Here is a 14,384-nt window from a genome sequence, read left to right as displayed (position 1 = left end):
ACGTAATCAACATCCTGAACCCTGTGTTCATGATTCCTTTGCCTTCCTCATGTTGACGCTGAGCAACTTAAATTCATGACCAGTCTGAGGACAGGGTCCCCGCTAGGTTAAAAACAGGAGGCAAGGAGGAGCTGTTAACATCAAGCACTTTGTCACCATGAAGCAGCAAATAGCTTATTCTCAGCAAGAGAGGCTCTAAAACCTGAACCCCAGGGCTTTCTCGCATTAAATATCACTGGTTATTCTTTTCCCCAAATGCCTCCAGCATTGCATGTATTGTATTTGTTCTTTCCCTAACTACACCTTGAAAGGAGAGAGAATGGCAGGGGCGAAGGCACTGGGGTGAGGGTGTGGGGAGGGTACACAGAGATGCCAAAGCAGGATGCTGACAACCTGATCCCACAGCACTGGGAGCATCTTCTACCGTCTTGGGGCAACACTCTAGACAAGCATGTTTCCCCATTGGATACTGCAAGACCGCCAGTCTTCCCTGGCCCCAGGCACTCTGGCATAGCTTCCATCACCCTAGGGGCCCTGGAGGCACATCCCAACCAGCTTGGAGCAGTGAGGGTTTAGCCAAGTTCTGCCTGTGTTGTCTGGGGATCCGGAGGCCCTGGCCAGCTGTGAGACAGCTGTTAACCTTGGCAACCTGACATAGTTGGTCAAGCAGGGCACTGGCCGCTCAGGCATCGCTAACAGCTTGTTGGGAAGACGCTTCTAGCCAGAGGTGAGCCCACAAGGCAGCATGAGATTCTACTTGTTCTAGAAGCATGGATTCACTGACCATGGAGCTGCAAGGGGCCCTGGAACCCATGTAGTCAAGCATTTCCCTAAGCATGTAACTCAAGCACTGGTTTGGGGACAGTCAACAGTGCCCCGTAATCAAGGAAATTCATAGAACATCAGATTAAAAACAAATTTCTTTCCTACAAGGCTTCTCAGAACCTCATCTCAAGATTAGGCTTTGGGAACTTTACCTGAGCCTCAGTTTCTTCATCTGCGGTGTAGAAATAATAATGCTCACCTTGGAGAAATACTGAGGGAGAATGAGCTCACGGACTCAGTTAGCACAGTGTCTCATGTAGGTGTCGGCAGATCCTAGTTCCCCTCTTTTCTCCATTGCCTTTCATTTTCTTTCAAATGTTCCCCTAGGCACAGTAAATTCCCTACTGTGTAGTTATTTAACATTGATTTCCTGGGCTCTGGAGGGCATCGGGGTAATTATGTATGCAGTGGAGGTGTTACCGAATCAGGTCTGTCTGCTCACCACTCAAAAGTCAATACGAGGGCTTCCCTGGTGGCGCAGTGGTTGAGAGTCCGCCTGCCGATGCGGGGGACACAGTTTCGTGCCCCGGTCCGGGAAGATCCCACATGCCGCGGAGCAGCTGGGCCCGTGAGCCATGGCCGCTGAGCCTGCGCGTCCGGAGCCTGTGCTCCGCAACGGGAGAGGCCACAACAGTGAGAGGCCCGCGTACCCCCCAAAAAAATAAAAAAGTCAATATGAGAGAGAGAGAGAGGGAGAGAGACAACTGTTGGTAGAAAGGAAAGATGCTTTTAATCAGAATGCCGGCAATCTGGGGAGATGGTACACTCAGCGTCCCCAGAAACCACCTCCAAAGACTCTGCTTGGCCATGAAAGATTTAAAGGGAAACAGGGAAGTAACCTCAGTTAATCATTGAGATAGGGGGTCAGAGTCGTGGACATCAACCCCTCCTGACCTTCCTCTAGATGTTATCTTGTTCACGAGATTACTGAAGGGGAAGCTAGGGAAGAGATCTGGTCATCTGTTAAGTACTTGTTCTTCGTTTCTACTTCTTTGATCTACAAAAAGAACCCACACGTTAGGCAAGGTACTGTGTGATCAAAAGATGTGAAAGGTGCGCTTGGGCCAGAGATGAGCAGAGCATGCGGCTGCCTGGTCGAAGGGTCAGTTACAATGTAGCTTCGCTAAAGCGACAAGAAAAGGGGCTTCCTGTCGAGGGCGGTTTCCTGCAAAGAGCCGCTTATAGAGGCTCCTACCCAGCTTAGCTGGTGGGACAAGGGGAGCCCAGGTCCAGGGGGGCAGAAACCCTGTGAACAGGAACGTGGTACCCACTGCACCCTGCGCGTGGGAGCGGCAGCTTCGCCTCCTCCTGAATCACCAAGGAACAGATGGAGTCCCGGCTTAAATAACTCAGCACAGATTCATTTCACAGATTTCACAAAAGAGGGGCCTCGGCAGCCAGCCCCGTGGAAGAAGGCACTAACCAGAGGTTTTCAACGGACTATTTACCCACTCTGTTTGAGCTTTTATGCAGCTGTGAAATGTAGAGGTGAGGGCCGAGGCTCTCCACGCTCTCTTCATCTAATCCTCGCGGATCCCCGCTTTAAAGGTCATCAGCTGTGGCCTAATCACAAATCCAGGAAGCACAGGCCACACACCCACTATGTATTTTATTGAGACGGGAGCAATTTACAGTCAAGTCCTCGTGACGGCACAGCGGGAAGATTCCAGTTTTACACATGTCACATTCACAAACACAAATCACTTCTGCTCTGAGGCACACAGGGAACGTGGGGTGGGGGGAGACAGGGAGCTGACAGGAGACCCAGACTTCATGAGCCATCAGTGGGGAGGGTCTTCTGCAAGAGAAGAGCCTCCTCTGGGACTTGGCAGAATTTCTAGATGCCCTCAGAGAGGAAGGAACAAAGTGAAGCCTTCCCCGTGATTTCAGAGCAGGACAAATTTTCTGTAACCCTGTCACCTGTTCTCTTTCTGGTAAGAATTTCCATGGCAGCATTAAGAGACAATACACACAGGCCTGGGAGCCACTTGGTCTGAAAAAAAATCCACCTGGGGATCCCTATGGGCTTAAAAGGCTCTCTGTGTCCCATGAAAGTCACTTTTCTATCCACTGTTCAGAAGATTATTTTTTAAACTTTACGTCTTGAAAATTTTCAAACATCCTCGTAAATAGAGAGAATAGGATAATGAACCCCCATGGTTCCTTACAGAGAAGCAGATGATATGACCAAGTTCAGGTTCAATTAACAGCCAAGAGATCTAAGTGAACCTTAGACAAACCCCTTCTCCCTGAGCCTCAGTTTCCCTCTTAGCTCCATGACCATGCTTTGCTTTCAGGATCTCTCTGGTGCTAGAAAGAAACCTCAAACCAGTGTGAGAGCGACAGTTGTTTAGGGCTGATGAATGAAGCTCTCTTCTGCCCAATGCGTCTCTCTTCCGGGTGACCCAGTGAGTCACTCAGGGCCAGATGGAAGGTGATGAAAACACTCACTGTCTTTGGAATGAGATTTCTCTGGCAAGTTGAGTCACTAAGGACCATCACGATGCCATAGGGTTTGATAAGTGACACGTGAGAGATGTTGACAGTGAGTCGCCTTATGAGAACTGGCGTGAAGAAGCCTTAGTATTCAGATGACATGGAGGAGAAATGGCCTGACTAGACAGCTTGGGAGGATGAGGTGTCTAAGCACGGGTATTTCCAGCATGTTGGAAAGCCTGCTCCCTCATCTCCTGCAAAAGCAGGGCAGTATTTCACCACCTCTTGTTCTGTGTGCTGGCAGGAGAGGAGGAATTATGCCTCCCGGATGAGTTTTATTCCCGGTTCATCACGATAGCCACCCTCCGAGGAGAGGTCCTTCAGCCGGGCCCTTGCCACCACTGGCTGCGGGACGAAGGCAGTCTGTCCGCTCTGGGACGGTGTTTCCCTTGGGCTCTTCTCACACCTCATCTTCGAAGTCTTCTGGTGGACACTATTCCCGGGAGAGGGGCTCAGGAGTTCTCGGCTATGCCCAGTTTCTTGCTTACTTCTAAATGGAGAAGTGTAATTCAGCATGAAGTGAAAATCATAGACACACACACACACACACACACACATACACGAAAAGAAGCTGCAAAGAAAGCCACAGTATTTTGACAGAACTTATCAGAAGTTGGAGGGAGAAGGGGGTGATTTTTATTTTCTTCTTCGTGCTTCTCTGAATGTTCCAAAGTTTCCATAATAGTGTTTCTTTGTTTCAAGGAAACTCAGTAATTCCTCTTTATATTAAGGAACCCAGTCGGTCTTTTCTTGTCATGTGTTGGGCCGCCACAGAACCGGGACTCAGCCAGCTCCAGCGACTTCAGAAAGCAAGGCATACACACCTCCACGCTGGCTCTGGCTCGCTGACCTTTCACTGGCCGACGGGCCTTTCTCAAGCACAGCTGTGCATCTGGGTCAGCCACTGCGCACGTCTGACTCCAGGGTCCTTCGTGGGTGCTCAGTGGTGGGAGGGCTGTAAGGCAGCTGCCTGACAGGTGTAGGCAGTTGACTGACTCAGCCCCCACGGGGGCTGAAGCCGTTCTGGGTCCCCTGGCTCAGGGGACCAGCATGTCTCAGACAGGAGTTCACAAACACGTGTCAAGCTGGGTGTTGTCTTTTCGTTTTCCCATCTAACGGGTCGAGGAGCCTGGGCAGAGTTGCCTAGGCACTCAAACGTCCTTGGGCTTCTTCAGGAACTGCTTCCAGCATGTGAAGAGGTGTGAGGACAGGCTGTTTTCCAGGCTTTGTCCTCCCTCAGGCCCTTTCCCAGCCTCATTTGGAGACAGAGCCCCGCCCCCCCCACTTCCTGCTCTCCTCCTCTAGGTCACTGCCACGACAGGCTCCACGGACGACAGGTCTGTCTTCCCAGACTGCAGCTGCGAGGGGGGCAGGAGGCTGTGGGCTAGTGGAGCGCTGCGGCCGCTGCTTTTCTCTGTCCAGGCCACCCTGAAGGAAGGGACCGGGGAGGGCGGCCGCTCCTCCCGAGGCTTGGGTGACCTCTGGCACACGCGCAGTAATGCCTTCAGCGCGACCCTGAAGTTCTCATTGAGCCAGCAGTAGATGAAGGGGTTGTAACAGGTGCTGCTCATGGCGATCCAGTGGAAGGCAAAGTAGAGGGCATTACTGGTGTGGATGACCTTGCTGGACAGGAGGAGGACGTAGCAGTTGAGGGGGAACCAGCAGAGGGCAAACAGGACCACCACCAGCATCAGCATCTTGATGGTTTTCTTCTTCTTGCGTCGCAGGGCCAGGTATTGCTCCGTGGTCACATCCCCAATGGTGTTGCACAACCACAGCTTCTTGGCCACACGGGCGTAGGCCACGGATATGAGGAGGAGGGGGAGAATGTAAAGCAGGATGAACGTGGCCAAGTCCAGGTACTTCCAGAAGAGGTCGGCTGGCTCAGGGAAGTCTGGCAGGCACAGGGAGCGGACAGTGTCCTCACTGGGGGCAGGGGAGAGAGAGACAGAGACAGACAGAGAGGGAGAGGGATAGAGAAGGAAGGTGTGAAATCAGCGTGGAAAAGCCCCATCCCAGGAACCACTGGCCTCTCCCTCCACTGGGCTCCTGGTACCTCCGTCTGTTACAGCACATGTGATGAGCAGCCTAATTATCTGATTACGTTTTCAGCTCTCCCACTAGGCTGGGCGTTCTATACAGGTAAGAGATACACCTGAATGTCCATCGACAAATGAATGGATAAAGAAGACGTGGTACATATATACAATGGAATATTACTTAGCCATAAGAAAATGAAATAATGGGCTTCCCTGGTGGCACAGTGGTTGAGAGTCTGCCTGCCGATGCAGGGGACACGGGTTCGTGCCCCGGTCTGGGAAGATCCCACATGCTGCGGAGCAGCTGGGCCCGTGAGCCATGGCCGCTGAGCCTGCGCGTCCGGAGCCTGTGCTCCAGAGCGGGAGAGGCCACAACAGTGAGAGGCCCGCGTACCGCAAAAAAAAAAAAAAAAGAAAGAAATAATGCCATTTGCAGCACGGATGGACCTAGAGATGGTCATACTAAGTGAAGAAAGCCAGACAGAGAAAGACAAATATCATATGATATTGCTTTACACGTAGAGTCTAAAAAAAAAAGATACAAACGAACTTATATACAAAATAGAAATAGACCCGCAGACATAGAAAACGATATGGTTACCAAAGGGGAAAGGTCGGGGGGGAGGGATAAACTGGGAGTTTGGGATTAATATATACACACTACAATATATAAAATAGATAATCAACAGGAATCTGAAAAAGAATTTATATATATATATACACACACACGCACACACTCATATATATATATATATATATATATAACTGAATCACTCCACTGTACACCTGAAACTAACACAACATTGTAAATCAACTGTACTTCAATTTTCAAAAAAGAGAAATACACCTAGATCACTCTGTGTCCTCTTTACTTTGTATTATTCCTAGCCCAGAATAGACACCCAATAAATATTTGTTCAATGAATGAATGCAACAGTGGTGTTCCTAGTCTTAGAATTAACTCATCCTGGGAGCATGATGGACTCAGGAAATCTTGGAATTTCCCATTGTACTACCTACTCCCATTCCAGAGGGGATCCAAGGAATGGGGCAAAGAAATGCGTCTTGAGAGTGTGAGTGGCAGTGCCTGAACTCATACACCTTTAGCCACTCAGACAAAAAGTACTTATTTTCTCTGGAATGTACCCAGTCCTCTTGAAAATTTTTAGGGACATCTGTGTATGTTGGGAAAGCCAGAGCTGGTGGGTTAAGAATATGCAGATTATGATTTGCTGAATGAGGTGGCAGGGAGCTCCCTCGGCAGCTTCCTTCCACTTTGCAGAAGCGAAAACCCAGGGGCTGTTTTGATTGAAGGCGCAGTTTCAATACACTCACACAAAGGAAGCCACAAGACTATTACTTACATCCCAGAATGGGGGCACCGTGAGCTAGGAGAAGGGCAATCCTCCCTCCCAGGTCACAGGTGAGCAGGAGAAAGAGCGACCAGGGTAGCAAACACCTGTTACTTATAAGGTGGTTGAGGCAGAGGTCACTAATTTTTCACAAGTGGTCATTTTAAAAGATTCCCTGATGGGCTTCCCTGGTGGCACAGTGGTTGAGAATCCGCCTGCCAATGCAGGGGACACGGGTTTGAGCCCTGGTCCGGGAAGATGCCACATGCCGCGGAACAGCTAAGCCGAGCGCCACAACTACTGAGCCTGCGCTCTAGAGCCCACGAGCCACAACTACTGAGCCCGCATGCCACAACTACTGAAGCCTGCGTGCCTAGAGCCTGTGTTCCGCAACAAGAGAAGCCACCTCAACGAGAAGCACGTGCACCGCAACGAAGACCCAACGCAGCCAAATAAGTAAATAAATAAAAATAATTAAAATAGAAAAAAAAGATGCCCCGGGAAAAGCAAGGCGGGAACTTGTGGCAGGAATCCTAAGCTCCGGTCTTTATCTAAATGTCCAGACTCTGGGTGCGAGCAGGGTTTTCGTACTGTGACATCTCTGAGCAGCAACTCAAAATTGCTACTTTTTTTCCCATCATACCATGTAGCTTGTTGATGTTGTTATAGGTGCAGCTGGCCATCACTAGTGAAAGAAAGAAAACTCTCTTTGCTTTTGTTAGCAGAAAAAAGAAATAGCCTTCCATATATGAAGGCAGTTCAGGAGTCTGAATGCCGGGAAGGGGTGGGTATGTGATTCATTCGATAGCCTAGAATTCGGGGACAGAGACTTTATAAATTAGTTGAAATCGGCCTTCAGAGCTTGTTCTTTGGACCCCGCTATGTCACAGGACTGTATGTATGTCTCAGGCGAGGCAGCACATGGTAAGACCTGCCGGCAGTGCACCCCCTAGATCCCCTTTACTGGTCTGGAGCACCAGGCCCCCCAGCTCCGGCCCACCCGACAAGACACAGCTGTCAGCCGTGATCTTCTAGGGGCCTAGGACTACCCGAAGGCCACTGGAGATACTTTCCACAGATCCATTACGAGCCAGAAGTGGCCACGTATCTCCATTTCCCCCAGGAAGGCCTGGAATACAAAAGCCCAGCCCCCTTGGCTCAAAGCAGGCAAACTCTGTGTTAGCAGGCTGCTCCAGAGCTCCCCCTGCAAACCACACCCTCCCTTGGTCTCTCCCCATTTGCTGTCCAGCTTCTCCACTGCCTTACCCATTACCCCGGGAGCACTTTCTTAAAATTCCCAGGCACATGTACCTTCCTTTATCTCAGGATCTGTTTCTACGGAACTTCAGCTGAAACAACAATGAACTGATGAAGATCACTCTAAGCTCATTCATTCATTCAGTAACTACGTACAGAGAGCTCGTGATGTGAGACAGTAATATAGATGCTAGGGACACCAAGATGGCAAAATCAGAAATGGCGCCAGCTCCCCCCAACCTCACAGACTAACAGGGGAGATCACCTTAACTGACTGGCAGCACGCACGAGTGTTTAAATTTCAAGACACTGAGTGCTTTCCATTCTGTGAGAGCACAGGACAAAGCATATGATAGAAGGGAGGTAGTGGGGAGGGGCGTAGAGCATCCTGCCTGAGACACTTAGAGATATACATGTTTGTAGGTTGTGGGAGAGAATTTAAACATCACCGTTTTAAACAGGGCCTGGGTGACTCTGAATCTCAGTCTGGGCTAGTACCTGTCCCCAGTGGCAGAAGCTGATTGCTAATTGCCTTGACCTTACAGACAAAGGGACAGAGACTAAAGAAGAAGCTACAAGTGTTGTGAAGAAAAGATGAGAAAAAGCAGAAAAAGTGCAGAGGATATGCACGGGCCTGGAAGCAACAGGATGGGAAGGAGACAGAGAGGACAGCTCAGCGCAGCAGGTACTGGTTAACTCTGAGATTCAGAGGGGGCTCAGATTTCCCTCTGTCAAGGTTCTCCGGATCCCCAGGCTGCTCCCCACTAGCTCATCTCACCTGTACTTGAAGGTAAATAATTTCTGGCAGATAGCGTGTGGAAGTGAAAAGAACGTCGCCATGGTCCAGATGACTGCGATGTAGATGACACCTTTTGTGATTGAGATCCGGGGTTTTAACGGATACATGATGACCTGGAAGACAAGCAAATTGGGCATCACTGGCTGAAGACAGTTTGAAGCAACTAAGAAATACAGACGATGCAGCTCACTTGTCACAATGAGGCAGGTAGGTCCTACTTAGAGTCAAGCACCCCTTAACTCACTATCGAGCCCCTGAGCTGCACCACCACACCGTCCAGCCCACGGGGGTACAGAGAGGGTGTCATCTAGACTCAGAGACTCCAGGCAGTTCAAATGCCCCTTGCAGGACTTCCCTGGTGGCGCAGTGGTTAAGAATCCACCTGACAATGCAGGAGACGTGGGTTCGAGCCCTGGTCCGGGAAGATCCCACATGCCGCAGAGCAACGAAGCCCGTGCGCCACACCTACTGAGCCCGTGTGCTGCAACTACTGAAGCCCGCACAACTAGAGCCCATGCACCGCAACGAAGAGAAGCCCCTGCTCGCCGCAGCTAGAGAAAGCCTGCACACAGCAAGGAAGACCCAACGCAGCCAAAAATAAATAAATTAATTATTTTTAAAAAAATGCCTCTTGCAGGTCATGCATGGCAGAAGCCGACTGCAGTGAGAGGATGGGGGAGCGGTGAAGGGGGAGGTCTGTTCCCATGACACCCACAGCGAGGCTGGCACAGAAGCAGCCGTGGCACCTCCAGATCTCATCTCATCTGCCAGTGATTCCAGATCCTTTAAGTTACAAAGGGCTCCGAGGGGTCTGAAGGCGACACAGGTCGGGAGGAGACTCTCACCACTTACCATGGGAAGCTGCGTTGCCCTTTATTTGGGGGTTCACCACATTGTCTCTGAAAGCCATTTCTAAAATTGCAGTGGGGCAATTTCAGCTTTCCCAAGCCCCAAATTAAACCATTGTTAGAGGCTTTGGGCTGAAAAGCATCTTGGAATTGATTGCTACTGTATGCCAATCAATTCTCCTAAAAGGTTTAAGTAAAGACTTGGGAATTTAACAGCATCCTCATTTTAAGATCAGAATCATTCTTCCTCTTTTTTTATTGAAGTATAGTTGATGTGTATAAATTGCAGGTGTACAGTAGAGTGAGTCACAGGTTTAAAGGTTATCCTCCATTTATAGTTATTATAAAATATTGGCTACATTCCCCATGTTGGACAACATATCCTTGTAGCTTATTTTATAATAAGCTATAGTTTGTACCTCTTAATCTCCTACCCCTATATTGCCCCTCCCCCATTCCCTCCCCACTGGTAACCACTGGTTTGTTCTCTGTATCTGTGGGTCTCCTTCTTTTTTGTTATATTCACTAGTTTGTTGTATTGTTTTAGATTCCACATATAAGCGGTATCACACAGTATTTGTCTTTCTCCGGCTGATTTATTTCACTTAGTATAATGCCTTCCAAATCCATCCATGGCAAAAATTTCATTCTTTTTTTATGGCTGAGTAGTATTCCATTATACACATATACCACATCTTCTTTACCTATTCACCTGTTGATGAACACTTGGGTTGCAAGATTAGAATCATTATTTCTTGAAAAAGCCATTTGGGGATAGGTGAGTCGGGTCAGAAGGAGAGGTCATAAAGAGCTACCACTGTCTCAGGACGCCATCCCAGGACACACTGGACCTTCTGCTGTGTCCTCCCAAAGTCTGCTCCCAATTTTTTAAGGTTTTATGGGAGGAACGGACTAGGCTTTAGAAGCTGCCCAGCACATCTCCATTCTGGACTTTGCCATCCTTGCCCCTCACACGCCATCGTGGTTCAGGTTGATAAAGGGAGTGGAAGCCTCAGTCAGAGGCCACGGGCACCCTCAGGTCCTTTCCAGCTCCCTTCACCATGTTGACCCATGTGAATCCGATGGAGCAGGACAGTGAGCTGGGCCTCCCTACCCAACCCGACACCTGCGCCTGCCACCTGCCCGTCCCCCTCCAGCTTATTTACCTCTTCAACAACCTGGGTCCAGAAATATCCATCTCATATCCCAGCCAGGAGCCTTGCCTCGGACCTGCATTTGCCACTCTCTTTTCATCTGTGATTTTCCAGATCTGCTTTTCAATCCCCCCAAAACAAACTCGTTCATTTCTGACACACAAAATGCCAGCAGCGAGTCTTCACTGGAGCAACAAACGTGGAATAATATTTTGCAGCCCCTAGCACAAAGGGAGCTATATGCCTATTTTAGCCCCACTTTAGCGGCTATATGCCTAATTTAATGCTCAGAGTGGTCAATAAGAAGACAAATGTGCTCACTGAAACACGGGCTAAAACACTGCCTTCAGCCCCTTGGAAAGCAAAGCCGGGGAGGGAAGGACAGGGCGTCGGGGGTGGGTGCCCTCACCTGGTGGCGGTCCACGGCGATGGCTGTCAGCGTCAGGGCTGAGACGTGCAGGGAACAGTACTGGGCGAAGCGGCTGACGTGGCACATGCCTTTCCCGAACACCCAGGTGCTGTTCACAAAGCGGACCTGGAGACGAGCCCACAAACGTCAGGAGACAGACAGGCCTTGACACTGATGCTCGCTCCCTGTGGTCTCTGAGGAGCATCCCACAGGAGCCTTCTTCCCCTCCTCCTTCTTCCTCTGTGCTGCTGGACTGTGGGTCACGCGTGCTTATCTCCAGCATGACTCCTTCTCTGTCATTCAGTTCAACAAACCCTGACCCTGCCGTTATGGCTGGGCCCTGTTCAGTGCCAGGGCAGCGTGGGAAGGACATGGGCTCTGGAGTTAGATTTCCCACCTCTAATCTTTTCTAGCTGTGTGACCTTTGGCAAGGTAGGTAACCTCTCTGAACCTCAGTTTACTCATTAACAACAACAACAAAAAAGGCTTAAAAATCTCTACTTTGTATCTTATTGTAGGGATCAACTTTAAAAAAAAAAAATGGCTACAGGGACTTCCCTGGTGGCACAGTGGTCAAGAATCCGCCTGCCAATGCAGGGGACACGGGTTCAAGCCCTGGTCCAGGAAGATCCCACATGCCGCGGAGCAACTAAACCTGTGCGCCAACACCTACTGAGCCTGCACTCTAGAGCCTGCGTGCCACAACTACTGAAGCCTGTGCGCCTAGAGCCTGTGCTCCGCAACAAGAGAAGCCACCGCAGTGAGAAGCCTGTGCACAGCAACATAGAGTAGCCCCCGCTCACCGCAACTAGAGAAAGCCCGCGCGCAGCAACGAAGACCCAATGCAGCCAAAACACAAAAAAAACTACCTAATAAAAAATAAGTAAATAAAAAATTAAAAAATAAAATAACTTTAAAAAGGCTACAAAGTGTGGAACACGTCTGGCAGATTGCTAGAAAGATATGATTAGAAATAAATAGTAGCCATTTTTATGGTAACAGTAAAATTCATTTTAGGCTCATATGAGTTCAGACTCATGGAGGAGACATATCTGAAGAGTCACAACACAGCATGTGGGCTGTGCTCTGGAACCCTAGCTAAGCAGGCCTGCAACATGTCATCTGGAAAGGAGTCCCAGGGGCCTGCAGAGGTGGGAGCAGGGACCAGGGTCTGGGCAGGCAGACAAGACAAGCTCCCAGGGCATGTAGGGTCCAGGGAGCAGACTTAGGCCTCACTCCACATCCTCCATGGCTATTTGCTCACTCACTCAGCTCCTGAGCCCCTGTGAGTGATGCCCCACGCCCAAGAGAGATCAGGCCTTGATTCTGATCAAGAAGCTTCCAATGTGGGCAGAGGAGGACTCGGGTATCTCAGATGCAAGACAGAAAGTAGTCAGTGCCCTACAGAAGGCCCAGATAAAGGGCCACCAGGCGGGGTGGGAGTGCACCGAGGCAGAGAGAACGAGAGAAGACACCGAAAGAAATAGAGCAGGTCAGCTCGAGAGGAAGAATATTGCGTAGTGATTTACAGCAGAGTATTTGCTAGTGATAGCTGCCACCTTGGGCAAGGCACTTAGGCCCAATGAACCTCGTTTTCCTCATCTGTAAAATGGGGCTAACCCTTGTTCACATGATTGTTATGAAACTCAAACACATGTAAGGCAGATAACACAGGTAAAGGAGGTACGACAGTGCCTAGTACATAGCAAGTACTTAACACTATTAACTGCCATTATTATAACATACTAGGCATTTGAGATGAACGTTAAAGAATAGGTAGGACTTGCCCATGGGGAGATAAGAACAAAGGGCTTGGCACTAGGTCAGAAATCCCAGGACCTGTTTGGGGAACAAGGGTTGGGACTGTTTGGCTGGAATGTGTGGATGAGAGTCACGAGGGACAAGTCTGGTCTGATCATGAACCTGGGACAGCAGACCATGGACACTACTCTCTCTGGAATAGGCAGGGCGGAGCAGCCCAGAAACATTACAGAGCAGGAAATCCTTAGCTACTCCTACTTCTCGCCTCCCACAATCAATGAATCACCAAAGCCGACCAGTGCTACCTCGAAGGGTTTTCAAATCCATCCCCACTTCTTCAGTCCCAAGGCCGTGGCCCGAGTGGAATCCCCCGTCATCTCTCACCTGGACCATGATAGCCTCCAGACGGCTTTCCTTGTCCTCTAGTCTGTCCCCGTGTAATTCAGCCTTCACGCTGCTGACAGCATTTTCTTAATCAAAAATCAGATGCCTGCTTAGAATCATCATGGCCTTCAAGAGACAGCCAGATGCCTTACGAGCGCCCAGGCCCGCTCACAGCCCTGCCCCAGCCTTCCCTTCCGGCCACCTCTGCTTCCCCCTGCCCTGCTGCCTCCTCCGCTGGCCTTCTTGCCTCTGCTGCTCCAGCTACAGTGAACCGCTCAGCGTTCCCTCAACACACCGTGAACCTGGACACCCTTGCCTTTGTTCGCCCGGGTCCCTCTGTCTGCAATGAACGTTCATCTAGGCCTGGGAAATGCCTACTTATCCTGGCCCCTTCGAAATGCCACATGCCCTGAAAAGTCTCCTTTGACCCTCTCGTGGGACTCTGGCAGGTCAAAGTAAACGATCACCTTCTCCAGGCTCCACCACATTCTGTGTACGGCTCTGCCGTGGGAGTTGTGAATAACTGTTTGCTTTTCTCTCAATGACCAGAGCTGGACTTCATGCCGACGTAGAGTGTAAAGTGGACAGAAAGGGAGACCAGGGAGGAAGGATATCGTCACCAACCAGCCAAGGGCAGGACATCTTACCCCTTCAAGGAGCCTGGCTGAGGGCTTAGAAGACCCGACCCTGGTTGCAAGAGCCTTGGAAGCTCTGACAGGAATTTGGATTGGGGTGGTTGCGTGGGTCAGGTTGAAGGCCAAGCTGCTTTGGATCAACCGGGAGCGGGGGCTGGGTTCTCAGGACGCTGACATCTCCTCTCTTGCAGGACATCCTCCGGGTAGGGGCTGTCAGCTCTCAGCCGCAGCCTGGCCTCCCTCCCCACCTGCCCTGTGTCTGCCGCAGATCCAGCCATGCATCCTGTTCTGGGCAGCAGCATAGGGCCATACCCTGGGGCTTCCCAGTTCCCATCCTGGGTGGCCCAGTCCAACCCCAGCACTGCAGATTGTCAAGTCAGAAGCCAAGGGGGATCCAGGAGGAGCCAGAGATGCATTGTCCTGTG

General features: G+C 50.3%; 1 protein-coding gene across 1 annotated transcript in view; it reads right to left on the bottom strand.

Annotated features, from left to right (window-relative positions):
• Nucleotides 1-4,566: 4,566 nt before the first annotated feature.
• GPR83 (G protein-coupled receptor 83) overlaps nt 4,567-14,384 on the bottom strand; it is an 11,836-nt gene continuing 2,018 nt past the window's right edge. The window contains exons 2-4 of the mRNA XM_024731321.1: nt 11,180-11,305; nt 8,748-8,881; nt 4,567-5,247 (exon numbers count right to left, since the gene is read on the bottom strand). Of these exons, the coding sequence (XP_024587089.1) occupies nt 4,623-5,247; nt 8,748-8,881; nt 11,180-11,305 (885 nt within the window). The 3' untranslated portion in view covers nt 4,567-4,622. The remainder of the gene's footprint in view (nt 5,248-8,747; nt 8,882-11,179; nt 11,306-14,384) is intronic.

The sequence above is a fragment of the Neophocaena asiaeorientalis genome, unplaced genomic scaffold (genome assembly GCF_003031525.2).
Source record: "Neophocaena asiaeorientalis asiaeorientalis breed wild unplaced genomic scaffold, Neophocaena_asiaeorientalis_V1.1 scaffold143, whole genome shotgun sequence".
NCBI classification, from domain to species: Eukaryota; Metazoa; Chordata; class Mammalia; order Artiodactyla; family Phocoenidae; genus Neophocaena; species Neophocaena asiaeorientalis.
Note: the sequence above shows the minus strand (reverse complement) of the source record. Positions and strands in the feature narration are given on the sequence as shown.